A 16,453-nucleotide genomic window follows, 5' to 3' on the forward strand; every position below is an offset into this window, starting at 1 on the left:
CCAACTGGAAAGCAGATTTGGACATGGCACAAAAAAATTCAAAGAGGAAGGCTGTCTGTGAAGGGCAAAGGGATCTGGACGACCACCAGTATCGGAAGATGTTACATTTGTGAAGCTTATAAAATCGGTTATAAAATCTACATCCTACATGCCTATTTAATTTCGTTTGCCTAGGACATGTAGTTAGATATTCACATGTCAACTGATGTCAATTTTTTGGGACACACTGTATTTATTGACACGGAATTTTCCACGCATTTCCAACTTTTATTTTATTTTAAGCTCTCCGCCAGATGGCAGCACTGAGGCGGCTGCCTCGCACGCTTCTCGGAGCTGTTGTCGAGTAAGAAGTAGCTCAGCTAGCTCGTTGGTAAGATGGTGAGGGTTGGGAGCCGCAGCCTGTGTTCCTGTGTTTTGGCGCCTCGCACAAATAACCCACACTAGCCCGCCTGTTCCGCTGGTGGACGAGACGTGATGTTTAAAAAGGCGAGAAGGTGTAATTTCAGGCGGCGGAATGATTCGGAAGATGAAGAGAAAGACGAGATCCACACCGAGCAGCTCCAGAGCGCGGAGCAGCAGCCGGCGCCGTACGGGCCTGCAGCGGGGGCAGCCGTTGCAGCTGGCGGGGAAAGCAACGCTGTCAACAGCCACGGAAACGGCTTTCAGGCCGGCGCTGTGAAGACTGTCAAGGAGAAGAAAAAGAAGAAGGAGAGCCGTGAAGAGCCTAAAGCCAGCCTGCTCAGCTTTAACGACGACGAAGGTAGAGTAGGACCTAAACGGCTAACGAGCTAACTTGGCTAACTGGCATTAGCCAGCGCAGACCACATGTTATCCGGTCATGTTATGTTTTAAAGGCGCAACCGTTGGTATTTTTACAGTGGAACAGGCTTATTTCACGTAACCCATCTCTGTTTTTCTTCTTAACCAAGAAAATGCTTTTTAGCTAACGTTAGTTTATAACTAGCTTCCTGGCTAGCTAACCTCACTGAAGTGATTTAGCTACGCTACGGTTGTCATAACCTAGGTTAGCTATTTTGTTTCCATAAAATATGTAGTCAAAAATGGTTTTATTCCTTCAGCTGCAGTTTTCAGGCGTTTTTTGTGTAATTGCTTCAGTGCTTTTAGGTTATTGTAAAACATTTTCTGTCTATTTCCAGAGGACACTGAGGTTTTCAGAGTGAAGAAGTCGAACCATAGTAAGAAGATTGTCAAGCAGCTCAAGAAGGAGTACAGAGAGGAGAAAAGCATCTATGTGGCTCAGGAAGTAACCACGCGTCTTGATGGTGTGTAAGACAGGCTAAACTTAGTCATGCATTTATTCTTTAAATGTGTTAAACTTACATAAACTGTCACTGTGGTTGCTGCGTGTATATACGTCTGTACTGTTGTTGTGTTTGCTGTAGGTGTGCCCAGTCTGCCTAGTACAGGAGTTAAAAATGAGCCAGCAGACAGCAGAGGTAGCAGTGAACAGGGCGAAGGTGAGATGGAGGTGGACAGCAATGAAGAACTGGAGGACGAGAGTGACGCAAAGTCTAGCGGTGGAGGAGCTTTCTCTCAGACTCTGTCTGCTCTCAGCTCCCTCAGACCAGGTTTGTTTCTGGTGGAATCTGCAGGCTTGTGTTTAGGATGTCGTTTTCTAAACATTTAGGATGTTGCTTCATTTGGTGGTCTTGCTCTTCCCACAGGTGAGATCCCAGATGCAGCCTTCATTCACGCTGCCCGTAAACGGCGGCAGATGGCCCGTGAGCTTGGAGGAGAACCCCCACTAGTGGAAACGGAGGTAGCAAATAAACGGCTGGTCCATGAGGATGAGCAGGGGGGAAGCGATGAAGACGAGAAGAGGATTGTGTTCAGTGGGGTCACACAGAAGAGCCAGCGGCAAAAAATTGCAGAGGAGATTGGTGAGTGTAATGTTTGTGTAATGCCTCAAGAGATTGATTTACATGTCTACAAATGTATGAATTTTGTTAAATACTCATGGGTTCTAAAGTTAAAGTGTTGAGGCTGATGAGTGTTTGTGTTTGAATATATGTAGTTTCCTTAGGAGTTTTTATAGTAGCATCTTGAGTTCTCTGATACGCCCCATCACAAACCAAAGAATATAATCCCTGTGATGCTGCAGGTATCGAGGGCAGTGATGATGAGGCTCTGGATACTGAAGGTAATGATGAGGAAGTCAGTCGCTGGGAACAGGAGCAGATCAGGAAGGGCATAAGCATCCCACAGGTGAGCTTCCCACACTTCACTTACATTCAGACAAATTGCTTGAAGGCAAAATTATATTTTTTCGTCTGTGATTCTGTGAACATGTGCAGCAGGAGTGGACAGATGCAATTTATTTTCAGGGCCGATACCAATTTTGATTATTAGCAATTAAGAACACTGCTAACTGATATTTGGGGCCTACACTACAATTTGAATTTTTTTAATGCATCCATCTGCATTGCATTTAATGCACTTAATTTTATGCACATACAATGCACATACAGTCAAAGAAAACCCAGTTGCACAAAAATGATCTGTTGCCTTTCATAACTGTGTACACATAAGAGGTAAGAAGATTTAAAAGATTTAAATAAAAAAAATTATACATATACAGTTATTGACAAGTTTTTATATAGAAGAAATATCTAGTATGAGTCAGTGATATAGTGTTGAAAGGACATGTATCAGGGGCAGAGATTGCCTTTTCAGTATAGGGGTGCAAGCAAGAAAGTCTAGATACAGGCTACAAAAATTGTATAAAGCCTAAACTAACCCAATACATGAACTGTAAATGTAATCCCAGCAAAACACTTGCAATAAATATCAGCAATTGTGCAGTATTGTTATTATTCTGAACATGTTTAAACTACTAGCCTAAAGAAGCAGTTCAGGTCTGCCCTGTTTGCTCCCATCCACAGAAAACTCACTCACCAAACAAATGTGATGTCTTCAGCTGGGTTTGAGCTGCATGCACGAATCACATTTGTCTGGCTAGGGTGTATCAGTTCATCAGACAAAACTGTGTGAAAAATACACTGACGGCAGTCGTCATCTCAGAGGGTGTGCGAGCTCATTTTGCTTTTTTCTAACTGCATTGTTCAACCTCAGCATGTTCTTACCTTTCTTCTCACTGTGGAAGTGAATGCAGGCACTGCTTCATTTCCACATTATTTCCAAACACTGAAAGGCACTTTTGATTAGATTTGCTTGAAACATTCTCCGCATTTTACCAGTTCAGTAGAACTGAGAGTGGGACAATGAGACTGACATAAGTGTGTTTGGTTGCTTTCAATGGGTCATCAATGTTTCAGTGATTCAGTACTGCTGTGGGCAGGACCTTGGGCCAGACTCAAAAGTGTGTTTTTTTGATTGTGGTCGTGTCAGATATGTGCATACATAAAAAAAAATGCTTTTGTTGGTAAGGAAGTAAGTTAAAGTTCCTGGTTCGATAATTATTATTATTATTTTTTATTATTAATAATTTTTAATAGGCATTTTAATGTGCAGGTTCACTACTAGTCTATAAGGCTAAATGGTCTATTGATGGTCTATAGAATGTTGATGCGCTACACATATTTAAAAACCAAGACGTTTTTGTCGTTACATAACTGTCGGGACGCTTGGGCTGTACAGAGAATACTCAGTAATTCACATGCAGCAGAGACAGTGGGGACTTTACCATAGCCTTTTAAAGGCCACATTAGACCTCTGTATTTTAACAGTAAAAGTGAAGAAGACATGGTGTACCTATTATGTAATATTACCTTTTTCTGATCCCGTTTCCAGGCTGTAGATGGGGATCAGAGGAATTTTTTTCTCCAGGTTAGATCTAGCTGCTCTAGGGTAATCTCTGGTCACTTTAGCATGGTTACTTTACTGCAACTAGTCACGCTGAAACAAGCACGCACGTCAGCATTTATTTTCGGTTCCATTTATTGAACGTAACGTAAAGGAAAATAAGTAGAAGGTGAAAGGACACAGGGTAAATCCTTTTACACATCGTCATTGGGTTACTCGTCTGTCATCCTCTATATCCAGTTACATCGCCCTATTGCCCAGACTTACTGTAGATACAAGATGGAATCAGTAATGAAAAATCAATAGTTTTACAAGGAATGATCAGTAAATATGATAGTTAATTGCAGCACATCCATCAGTACAATTTAACCACAATGTATTTCCTTTTTCTATAGGTCCAAACCAGCCAACCAGAAGATGCAAACATGTACTACCAAGGTGGATATGAGGGCCAGCCATATGGAGTGTCCTATGGCATGCCTTACGGATATGCTGCGGTTGGGGTAGACAGCAGCAAGTCAGTGAAGACTGAGAGCTCAGTGCCCTACCCCATCCCAAGCAGCAGCCTCACCCCCATCACCACAGCTCTGGTAAAGAAACGGCTCACGGACAGGTAGGCTCAGAGCATCTCTCTTTCCCGCTTCCCAAGCCACCTTTTTTCCAACCCAGCTGAGTCCAACACCCACGCTGAGTGAAATGCAGCTAGATTTCTCTTCTGTTCCAATGCGTTTTAAGCCCAGTGTTTAAATATATCATTGACTTAGTCCTGGTCCATGAGCGCGACTTGCCAATACCATTTGCACGTTGAATCAGAGCAGTCTGGTCTCTGATGGGTAAAGTTTAATGATTGTGGAATCACCCACTTTGTGTCAGTGGGTTTTTCCTCTCTGCTCATGTTTTCATTTAGGGAGAACTGGGTTTAGCTGAATTGTCTGCAGGTGATTACAGTTTGGATTTCAGTAACGTAGTCTCCAACTGTGTTTCTTACTTCTGTCAAACTCATTGATGGCGGCTACTCTTTGCAGGCCTACTTTATTTAGACCAGAAGTGCCCAATCCTGCTCCTGGAGTTCTACTGGCCTGCAGAGCTCATTTCCAACACTTATCTAAGCAACACTTTTCCCAACACTTATCTGATATAGACCCTTTGAACGTGAGTCAGTAGAAGGAGTAGGTGCAGGCAGGCATGTCTGGTGCTTTTCTCTGGGAGTGGGTGCTGATGCATGTGTCCTGTGTGCCAGGCTGAGCTCCATGCGCCAGGGCCGCGATGCCAGTGCCCGGCGCTACGAGCAGATCCAAGAGGAGCTGCAGGCCTCCAACAGCAGTATCCTGCAGCTGGAGGAATCCTCGCAGCACGCTGCCGAGCAGTACAAATTCTTGCAAGAAATGCGAGGGTATGTCCGAGACTTGCTTGAGTGTTTCAGTGAAAAGGTAAGAAAAAACTAAGCAGCTGTTCTTTTTGCGTTAGCCTGACTGCTGAGTTTTGCTATGTGATAAGTGTGATTTGTCATCAGTTTTATATTTGTGGTATTTTATCCTTCCTGTGTAGTGAGTAGTTTTATTGATGGATAACAAGCTCTGTGTTGAAGTAATTGTAAAATTACATCTCTATCAGGGACATTTGAATTGAGAATTAGGGTCATCACTTGGCTAACCTTTCAATTGCTCAGGCTCTGCGCTGGTATCATTTCAGTGTGATGTCAGTAACCTGCAGTTCCTTTTACCACAGCAGTTCTGGATTATGAGCAGGGCAGCGAGTATTCCTTCTTCAGCAGTGCTCCCTGAAGCACCTGTTTAACAGCATGTCTTTAATTCCAGCTTTAAAAGGGATGCATGAAGACATATTACGGTGTTTAGGTGCCTTTGCTGGGGCACAGCAATCAGTAGTCATACATACGCAAATTAAATCTATCCATATCATTCCGTTTGTGGTCAAAATGTACAATGAGCATTGATACAAAGGCCCTGTTTACACTTGGCATTGAAATGTCTCATATTTGAAAGATGTCTCAAAACTGTGTGAGCATAATGTGTTTGCGTCTAACTGTTTGGCTAGTTAGTTGGCCACTTATTGTGATAGGATCTGCGCGTAATCTCTAACCACATCTTTAAATGACTTTTCCACCTCCTTTTTTAACTTAATAGTAATTATTTTGCTTATGTATGTAAAAGATTTTTACTTGTTTTAGTTTTGGCTGCTTAGAAAGCATACATGACTCATTTATTCATTTTTTTTTTTTTCCTCCCCACCCTCTCCCTGTAACTTCAGATGCCTAGAATGTGCAAACGCAGCATAGCCTACATGGGCTGACTCTGTACAAGTGCCACTGTAGTCTGATTTAAATATTCTGCCAGAAAATGACATCCGATCAGTATCAGAATGCAGAGCTACATTCTAACAGGGCAAGTTTAGATGCACTGTGTCCTCATCGAACTCTGCAGTCTTGCTTTATTCTGTACTTGGTCTCATGCCCTTATTAGGTATTTTGGGCCTAAGCTGGTTTTCTCTATGACAAAAATGAATGTTTTTTTGAAAATGTCAGTTTGTGGTAAATAAAAAGATCCCTAAAAAGGTTCCAGACTATCGGTTTTGTTCTACATGCATTTTTCCAATGAATGTCGCTGTATCCTCTGTATTATGAGGTTGGTAAGAACTCCATGCTAACAGCAAGCTGCCACTCCTCTGCTACTCCAAATTTGCTCTACTGCTGCCAAATCAGCGTAACTACCACACTGGAAAAAGCTTGCTGGTATACATGGAGTGTTTTGGTGAGGTTGCCAGTCTCAGGATGTCAATTCAGGGCATCACAGCTCGCATGCAGACAAAAACATATCAACTCCTTAACGATCTTGTAATTCAGAGGATCCAGTGACCCTTAGAGGAAAAATGGACGTAGGACAAAACATACTAGGTTAAGAATCATTTTAGGACCACGGGAGCGATAGAGGCAAATTTCAAAAATCTCATTCATTTTTTTGAGAAATCTAGTTCCTGATATGGGCATGATACTAATTACAACATAACAAAAGGACTTGATTTATCTGTTGGATAATGATCCCATTACCGTGACTGGATCGTGGTGATCATATGTTAATGCCAAATGTAAACACAACCAAAAGCCAGTTTGGCTGGGCTGTTTTCACTGATGGATAAGTTGGCTGTAACTATGCTCTCCTGTGCCTCAGTAAAAAGGCACCAAGGCCCAGAAGCACTCGTGTGCTCTCTCTCTCTTTCGCTCTCTCTCTCTCTCTCTCTCGCTCTCCCACCGCTCATCTGGGAGCAGCCATCACAGAACCCATCATATCTTTCAGGTGCCTGCTGTTCTGGAGCTGGAGGCTGCCATGCACCAGTTACTAAGGCAACGGGCGGTGCGGCGCGTCCAGAGAAGACAGGATGATATTAAAGATGAATCGGCGGAGTTTTCAAGCCTTTCAAGTCAGTCCATCTTGAAGGTTTTTATAATTTATTTGAATGGCCTCATTTTTTTTTCTGTTGTACGATAGCACCCACACTTGGTTACAACCCTGTCTGTCTAGGCCTGCTGTGCTGCTGCTAGTACAGCTAAACATATACATTCTTTAACATTGTGAAAGTGTTAATATACACTCTTTACTGCTCATTAATTGACACAGTTACTACTCAGCCTTTTATTTGTGTGAGAGTTTGTGTGTGTGTATGTATGAAGGAGACTGTGAGCTTTGTGTTCTGAAATGAAAATGTGTTCAGTTCTCTTGTGAGAATTGACTGAGCCAGTGTGATACTGTCACATCTGAAGCGTTGCTAAGGTGTGACGTCTGTAAGTATGAGTCAGGCAGTGGGGGTTGGGGAAGTTAGATTCTAATACAGATTACATGATGTGAATTAATAGCTAGCTTTTAATACAGATTACATGACACAAGATGTGAACACGCTCCACAGATTTTAAAGCTCATGTGCAGTACATTCATTGCTGAACACATTTATCCTCTTAACAATTATCTCAAATCTGAATTAGGGGACAAAAATTGATATATCAGTGTAATCTTTGAATCTTTGAAGATTATGTGCATATAGATAGAGTACGACTTTGCAGTGCTAACACTATAGGACTCTTGTAGGGCTGATGAGTTCCTATAGTCTAGGAGGTTGATCTGGCTCCTTTCTGTTGTAGGTAAGGCTGTTATGGCCCCTAATCTGGACCCTTTCGGACGAGACCGTGCAGCATATCAGGAGCTTAGCAAACAGAGGAGGGTAGCAGAGCGTGAGGCCAGGAGGTATGGCACACTGCACTACACATGTTGTAGACAGGAACTTTGAAATATAATTGCTTTTCCCTGTTTTCAGTTTAATGCAGATCAGCTATAAGTTACAGATTGAGTGTGTGTGGTCTATGTTTGGGGTTTGAGCAGAGCACGCCGCAGACAAGCTCGAGAACAAAGTGGGAAAAGAACCGAACACAAAGAGGGGCTGTCCAGCGATGACGAGGAGACCTCCACAGACATAACCAGCTTTAACCTAGAGAGAGGTAACAGTCTGATTTGGACTAATCTGGATAGTTTGGAGTCAGCAGCACAGCTGTATCCTCTGTGAAGATGTAATATGGTGCTGGATTGCGACACGATCTACTATAAATAGGAGTACCCTCCAATAAATTAATAATTGTTTGGGGATTGAAGACACCAATCAATCCAGGTTTGAAAGCACAATTTTTCACCCTTGTTTAGTTATACAAGTCTTCAACTGTGCAACCGTACTGGTCATCTGTTGTCATATTTTGAGTCTAATAAGATGCATGTGTTTGATGAGAGACAGTTCTGGGGTGCAGGCAGGTCAGCCTAGCATATACATTCTCTGATGTGCAGCCAGTCTAGCCATTGTAAGTGCAGAATGGCTAACTGTTGTCATGTTGAAAAAGCATGGACATGTTCAATATAACAGAGCATTCTCACACTCCCGCATTATACCGACAGCCCTGGTGGAATTTCCTACTGCAAGGAAAGCGACACTACTCTGCTGTCGCCACAAGAGGGCGCACTTCAGAGTTTTACATGATTAGAGAGGTGGGGAGTTGAGATGTAAAATGACTTGTCAAATATACTTTTGCACCGTCCGAAATGTGGAGTTGTATATTCCCTGTTTGAGTGAGATCAGTGACCAAGTGTGAGTGATGAGATAAGGGCCATAACTGTACTGTCCTACGGCGAACTCACCTCTCTCCTAACATCCTAGCGGGCTTTAGCGGTGTTAAATCACGTCTGCTCATCACAACTCCAGCGCTGTTACAGCACTCAGTCAGTCATATTTTAGTATTAGTGCATTCCCAAGCAACAAAAGTGAAAGAAAGAAGTGGGTTCATGCAAGATACAGCACTGACTTAAATGAAAGTAAACTGAGGAAGCTGTGAGGCATTGGAGAACAGAAGAACGCTAGCTTCCCAGGCTAGCTCTTTTCAGCAGCTGGCTAACTTGAAGCAGCACTCTGTCATTGCACAGCACGGCCAAATTGATGTTACTATAGATCAAACGACAAAAAAGACACCGATTTCAGTTTAATCGTTCCGAAAAGGAAGACTCTGTTTGTCTGGTGTGGTTCTTCTAACCTCCAGACCACTATGATCAAATAGAGAAATCCAGTCGTCTGCTAGCTGGTGTTTGAATACTGTGCTATGCTCTGACATGGATGTGGTAGAAGTGATGGCAGTAAGGCGGTGTGATCCATCACTGATATATCGAGCAAGCTAATATTTGCTGTTTGTACTAAGCTGACATTGAAAAACTAAACAGTTTAGCACTCGTCACCAGACAGATCAAATAGTCTGTTTTCTTTCCTCATTTATGAATGTTACAAAAATTGCGGCCTTGCTTTTTCAACTGGTAAAAACAACTAACCAGAAACTTTCTCCCACTGTCCAATGAAAGATGTGTTTGTCATGTTCTGACCATAAAGGATAGTTTAAAAACACAAATAACCACTCAGATTATAAATTCAAATGCATTTAAGTATGACCTTGTCTAACCTCATACTAATGTGAGTGTTCCCCTTCACCTGCTCTGTGTGTGTGTGTCTTTATGACATGGAAAGATGTGCATGCTTGAAAAGCCTCTTAATGCTCCTGTGGCCATTGCTGGTTGCTCTTGCCCTGATTAAGTTTTGTCTCATTCTTTTCTTTTCCCCCTCTTTACTAGATCGCATTTTGAAGGAATCAAAGAAAGCATTTGAAGATGTGATAGAGGATTTCCATTCCTTGGACTGCATCAAGTCTCGCTTTGAGGTGTGGAGGAAGCTTTACTTTACATGCTATAGAGACGCTTACATCGGTCTGTGTCTGCCTAAACTATTCAACCCCCTTATCCGGCTGCAACTCATTCCCTGGTCCCCTCTGGAGGTATGGCTGGCTTTCTTACTCTGACAGATTTCAGCCTAGTTAAATAATATTTAGCAGACAGACTGAAATGGGTAATTTTAAAACTACTGAGGAAAAGTGTGATGTGAATGACCTGCGTTCAGTGAATGTCTAAGTAATTTGGATTAGAGGAGGTAATTGCAGTGTCTGTTGTCTGTAGGACGACTGCCCAAACTTTGAGTACATGTTATGGTTTGAGTCTCTGCTGTTCTACGGTTGTGAGGAGCAGACCAACACACATGAAGAAGACATTGATACCGGCCTGCTGCCTGCCATTATCGAGCGGGTAATCCTCCCCAAACTTGCAGGTGGGTCCAGTGTGATGGAAGTGACTTTAGTGCATCAGTTAAAATCAAAAAGAAATTGTAGTGCAGTGTAGTTCACTGTTATTGTTGTTTCTCTTGTGATGGCTTTTGTTTTTCTCAGTGCTGGCGGATCAGGTGTGGGACCCGCTGTCCCGCAGTGAGACTTGCAGGCTGGTGGCCTTTATGCGGCGGTTGATAAAAGGCTACCCCACTGTACTGCACGGGGAGAACCGCAACACACAGGTTAGAGCCCTGAGCCAGCTCTGTTTCAGCAAGAACAGAGCGACAGATCCAGAGGCCCATAATACAAAGATCAACCTGTCCCTTTTCCCCCCAAACTCCATTTGGAAAAAAAAATGCTCAAAAAAATGGTCCAACATTACTTTTAGTAGCATTGCTACATTTGTACATTAAGGTTAAGAATGCTTTTTGTGATTTCATTTTCCTTTTCACTTTAGAAAGTTGTAATGTTACAACAGCCACAAATTGTACCGAATTGTAACATCAGGCAACTTTTGCTGAATATTAGTAGTAATTTGACAGAATTAAATGGTTTAAACTAATGATCACATTAAACTTCAAAGTTTATAACAGGTCAGGATTATTGGGTTACAAAACTGTAACATGTTGGAAGAGAGCATTTTTAACTTCATTTAAGGTTCATTTAAGGCATATTAAATTTATGGTTAATTATGGCAGATATTAAGCTGATGTTTGTGTTTGCAGGAGCTGCTGAGGACCATCGTCATCCGTACACGACGCTCCCTAGATGAAGACGTCTTCATGCCACTGTTTCCAAAAAAGTATGTTATGGAAAGTATGGATGTCATGCAAATTGTGCCTCTAATTTATTAGTCTACTAGAATAACACTTAAAATACTTAATGTCTGACTTTTAATATAATGGCTGATGTTTTCTTTTGATTCTCTTTCTCCTTCAGTGTCATGGAAAACAAGAATTCTGGTCCGTATTTATTTTCCCAGAGACAGTTCTGGTCATGTGTGAAGGTAAGGTGAATCCACACCTTTTGGCTTCTATCCATTCTTTCTTTCTTTCTTACATCTCTTTACGTTCATTCTTTAGCCACAGTATCTCATCCAGACCCTCAGGATGAAGATGATTTGAGTAGAGTAGAATTTTTGACAGCTCATATTGTGAAGACAAGCACTAGTTTAATTTAACTGTCATTTATATACCCAAAACGGCTATCCTTGTTTTAATAGTTAGTCTTCTCATATTCTTTCTTCTTCTCATTTTCCTGTTGCTGCACTTACAAAATGTCTCCTTTTGTCTTTTTGTCTTTGTCTCCTTGTCTGTCTGCAGCTATTGGGAAACATCCTGCAGTGGGATGGCATCCTGTCTCAGAATATTCTGAAGGAGCTTGCTATTGACAGCACACTAAACCGCTACATTCTTTCAGCACTACAGATGGCAGACGTTGGAGAGGACAGTGTGGAGAAATGTCAGCGGGTACGAACTTTGCATTCACATGCTGGGCAAACTCTACCATATCAAACTCCTTACTTAACTGATAAGCTTGTATATTTTATGACCAGTGTTATTACTCCCAACTTGTGAAATGATCTGTGCTTGCTGCTGCCCCCAGGTGGTGGAATGTTTCCCTGTGCACTGGTTCAGCACTCTGAAGGGCCAGCAGACTCTGCCAGAACTGGAGAACTTGTGCCGATATATGAAGCACCTGGCCAGCTCACTGTACCGCTCCAGCCTCACGGCTTCTGATGTGGATAAGAGGAGTGCCAGGTATCTATAATTTAACACCTGTTTCACATTAAATCTTTGAAGCCTTAAATGGATGTGGTACACACAAAATGTGTATTTGATTTCTGTACATTGCAAATATTCTAACTAATTTGATAATAACGATTTCAATATTGATAAATAAAAAAATACATTCAAAACTATTGAAATTGTAAATTGCATCATGTATAAATTCCAGGAGTTTGAGTTTTTGGGAATAATTTTGTGTAAGAGATGGCATTGCAGACACAGAAAAGAGTTAGAACTTTATCTGAGCGAAACTCCTCTGTGTGGTGTATAACTGGAAATGTGTAAAAATTGATTCATGTTTAGCACAAAATTTTGAAATTCAAGTCTAGACCTTAGACCAATGGAAACGGTATTGAACCTGAAAATATGTGCATCATACACCACCAACTTGTACATAAACGCTGCTATAATTGACAGCTTTTGTTGAAAAGGGCCTTTACTTGAATTCCTGGTATTTAGAGGTGAATATGTGGATGTCTCTTTGGTCACTGTACAGTTTTGAAGGTGTCCAACACAGTAGGCCTCATGCTGTTATTCTTTTTCTTCTGCTCAGGGAGCACATTAAGGAAGTGGTGAAGGTCCTGGGTCGCCTCAATGCTCTTAATCATGTAATCGCTGTTGCATCAGAACATGGAATTAAAGACATAAAGACACTGCTGGAAAGTAAATGAGAGGAACAGCGCCCTAGGAGCCATGACTCAAACGGACTCTTTCACTGTCTGCTCCGTGTATATATTGTGGATATTGTACATGTCTGTGGGATGGGAGTTTTTTTTGCTGTTTTTTCCCCCCTGTGCTGAGGGGTACACTGTTATTCAGCTGGCTATACCGATGTAACCCCACATTGAGATTACAGTGCTGTGGTGTTTGGCTGTAATCTATGGTGGATTGTTTTGAGGCAATTTACACAGACCTTGGTGCTTGTCTAGAAGGAAACTATATAGATCTCAATCAGAAGAACAGTCATAGGAGTGCTGATTAATCTACGCAAGGTGCTGGTCCATTTCAGGTGGCTGGTCCAATGTGAAGAAGAGCCTGTCATTGTATACGGAGGTGGGCTTCCAGTGGTGTCTTTAAAGATCTGCTTGAACTGCTTCTGTCTGCTGTGTGAGACTCTCTGCTCCTGCTTTTTATATTGAAATCAGTTCAGCTAGGAGCCAGTTCTTACAGCTCACGTGTTCCATTTCCAATGCAAAGACCCAGACTGCATTATCGTAATGGTTACTAACTGCAGGAACCTTTTAAAACTCTTCATGAAATGTTCCCATGTGCTGCAGTTCAGATAGCACTTCTTTCTCCTTGGTTGTGTGCCATACATAAGTCTTAGCAAGTCATTCAAATGTGACCTCACTTCTGTTTGCAATAACAGATGTTCTGTGAATTTTTAATTTGGATTGAGAATGTTTTATCAACCTGAATAAAAGTCTGCCAGTGGGAGCTTTGGTTGTGGCCAAAGATCCACCAAATTAATTTTAATTGAGTATTTTTTTATTTGTTTATTGGAACATGATGAAAACTTTTTTTGATGCTGTTGCCAGTCGTTCTGATCCGTGATCAGATGTCTCCATTAAAGCGAGTAAAAATACGACTTGGATAATACTTTCCCCAAATCAAATGGCATAGCTTTCTGCTAGGGACAGCATTTGTGTAGTTATTTGTTAATAGACCTTGCATATATACTACGTGTCTGTAGACTCCTGCTCATCGAATACTTCTGCAATCAGGTGTTAATGGGAAGTTGTTGTAGCTTCTGCTCTTCAGAGAAGGCCTTACACTAGAGGCTGGAACATTTGCTGTGAAGAATTGATTGCCTTTAGCCACAGGAGCATTAACGAGGTCGAGTACTAATGAATCGTCATCATTCCAGAGAACATACACTGATCAGGCATAACATTGTGACCACCTCCTTGTTTCTATGCCTATTGTCCATTTTAGCAGCTCCACTTACTATATAGGTGCACTTTGTAGTTCTACAGTTACAGACTGTAGTCCATCTGTTTCTCTGCATACTTTGTTAGCCCCCTTTTACCCTGTTCTTCAGTGGTCAGGACTCCCATGGATCCTAGCAGGTACTATTTTGGTGGTGGATCATTCTCAGCACTGCAGTGACACTGACGTGGTGGTGGTGTGTTAGTGTGTGTTGTGCTGGTCTGAGTGGATCAGACACAGCAGTGCTGCTGGAGTTTTTAAACACTGTGTCCACTCACTGTCCACTCTATTAGACACTCTTACGTTGTCAGTCCACCTTGTAGATGTAAAGTCAGAGGTGTTTAAAAACTCCAGCAGCACTGCTGTGTCTGATCCACTCAGACCAGCGCAACACACACACCACCACCACAGTGCTGAGAATGATCCTCCACCCAAATAGTACCTGCTCTGTGAGGGTCCATGAGGGTCCTGACCACTGAAGAACAGGGTAAAAGGGGGCTAACAAAGTATGCAGAGAAACAGATGCACTACAGTCTGTAATTGTAGAATTACAAAGAGCACCTATATAATAAGTGGAGCTGATAAAATGGACAATGAGCGTAGGAAGGAGCAAGGAGGTGGTCTTAATGTTATGCCTGATCGGTGTAGGCAGACTGCTCCGCAGCCCAGTGTTTGGGGGATTTATGCCACTGACAGGACCATATGCTGCTCCACAGGGTCCTATTCTATGGGCAGTGCTTCTACGGAGATTACCCAAGCTGTGTGCACAATGACTGCAGCTACTGCTGACACTGAAACATTGAAGTAGCTGAATTCACTGATTAGGGGGTGCCGGGAGGCTTTCTGATGTACCGTGTACGTACAGGAGGTCCCTGTTTCTTTCCAGCGAATAGTAGCGCACGGGCGGAGTTCGTGGAGTGCAGTCCTAAAAAAGTGAAAGAGCTGAAACCTGACACTCCTCCCTTATACTCCTCACGTACTCTCTCAGCACCTGTCAAGTTTCAAAACCACGCTTACTTCTCTGAAGAGCCACAACCTGGTGGGAAGTATCTGCCAAGTTTGGAACGGCTACAAACATCACTGGACTGGAGCACAAACCGCCTTTACGTCCTGCAAACCCAGCCTCGAGGTGAGACCTGTGGAAACATTTACAAGTGCTGACCGTTTCGGGGATGTCTGAGCTCTCTTTCTGACTTTATGACTTCGTTGAAAAAGGTTTGTACTGTTGTCGTTTTGAATACACGGTCAGTAACGTGGCTTCTTCTTCTTCGAGTTTTCCAGTTCCACCTTAAATGGTGCGGCAGTTCCATTCGCTCCAGAATGCAACTGCAGAAGTGCGGCCTCGTTTAAGGTGGAACGGAGAATTCGAATAAGAAGCTAACTTAAGGCTGTAGTGACTTCAAAGCTTGTGTTCGTCCACATGGCGGAGGGGTCCATTTTCCCCACTTTTTCTGCTGGTGAAGTGGGGTTGTGTACGGGGTCTCCCCCCGGTGCAGCATTCAGCAGGGGGCTCTACAAACCCTAACAGTTCCAAAACAGTCACTTTAAATTATCCAAAGAAATTTAAGCCCCCCCCCCATTTAAAAAACTTCCTCAATAACTAAGGTGACAGGTAATAACTGAAGCTGTCAGCGTTGCTGTCCTGTAGTCAGGAGAACACGGTTAAGGAGGAACTAAACCAAAAGTTATTAAGAGTATTTCTTTAAACAACATAAAGTCAAATGACTGTCATTGTTGTTTTTCCAGGAACATGATGTTATTCAGTGTTTACAGCTGAAACACGGTGGATGACGTCACAGACTGCTGTGAGCTAGGACTGTCAGATGTATGTACGTTAAACTGTGCAGGTCTCATGTTTTCTGTGTAAATATTGTTTAGATTGCAGGATACAGTGACCCTACTATCCTTCCCTCATATGTGCCACCCATTTATAGTCTTGCATCTAATTTGAAGATCTCAGCTTTCCGTCCCTTCACATTATTGTATCCACAAAAGGCTTTTCATGGCGGACTAATGAGCATTTTCGCCTTTGGCTTCTGTTTTTAAGCATTTTCCAGTTCATATTTGCAATTCATAACTACTGAAGTAAATCACATCTTTGTAGAACGAGTTTCTCCAGTAGGCGATTGCTGGCAAATTTTATTTAGTTGTAGGGCTGGTGAAGGCGCCCCCCGCAGGAGAGGTAACGTTTGTGTTTCATCAGTGTCCGTCCAGCAGACTAGTTATACTTACAAACAAGAATTTTTTTAAATCTCTGAGGATTTTC

At 42.4% G+C, this 16,453-nt stretch overlaps 2 protein-coding genes across 7 annotated transcripts in view; both read left to right on the plus strand.

Annotated features, from left to right (window-relative positions):
* The first annotated feature begins 339 nt into the window (after window positions 1–339).
* paxbp1 (PAX3 and PAX7 binding protein 1) lies at window positions 340–13,643 on the plus strand. The gene is made up of 18 exons (XM_036594536.1): window positions 340–760; window positions 1,158–1,283; window positions 1,404–1,589; window positions 1,686–1,901; window positions 2,123–2,226; window positions 4,179–4,396; window positions 5,024–5,213; window positions 7,095–7,218; window positions 7,934–8,036; window positions 8,172–8,287; window positions 9,948–10,147; window positions 10,326–10,473; window positions 10,592–10,713; window positions 11,197–11,273; window positions 11,411–11,477; window positions 11,794–11,940; window positions 12,077–12,231; window positions 12,812–13,643. Exons 1-18 carry the CDS (start codon window positions 475–477, stop codon window positions 12,927–12,929), a joined length of 2,703 nt encoding a protein of 900 aa, XP_036450429.1. The 5' UTR covers window positions 340–474; the 3' UTR covers window positions 12,930–13,643.
* A 1,346-nt stretch (window positions 13,644–14,989) lies between these two features.
* slc7a1a (solute carrier family 7 member 1a) overlaps window positions 14,990–16,453 on the plus strand; it is a 30,182-nt gene continuing 28,718 nt past the window's right edge. The window contains exons 1-2 of one of the 6 annotated variants that reach the window (XM_036595771.1): window positions 14,993–15,316; window positions 15,934–16,016. The gene's annotated coding sequence lies outside the window, so the exon portion shown is untranslated. Of the gene's footprint in view, window positions 15,403–15,933; window positions 16,017–16,453 lie in introns of all 6 variants that reach the window. The other 5 variants (XM_036595773.1, XM_036595770.1, XM_036595769.1 and 2 more) reach the window with 5 other exon arrangements.

Source organism: Colossoma macropomum, unplaced genomic scaffold, assembly GCF_904425465.1.
Source record: "Colossoma macropomum unplaced genomic scaffold, Colossoma_macropomum, whole genome shotgun sequence".
NCBI lineage: Eukaryota > Metazoa > Chordata > Actinopteri > Characiformes > Serrasalmidae > Colossoma > Colossoma macropomum.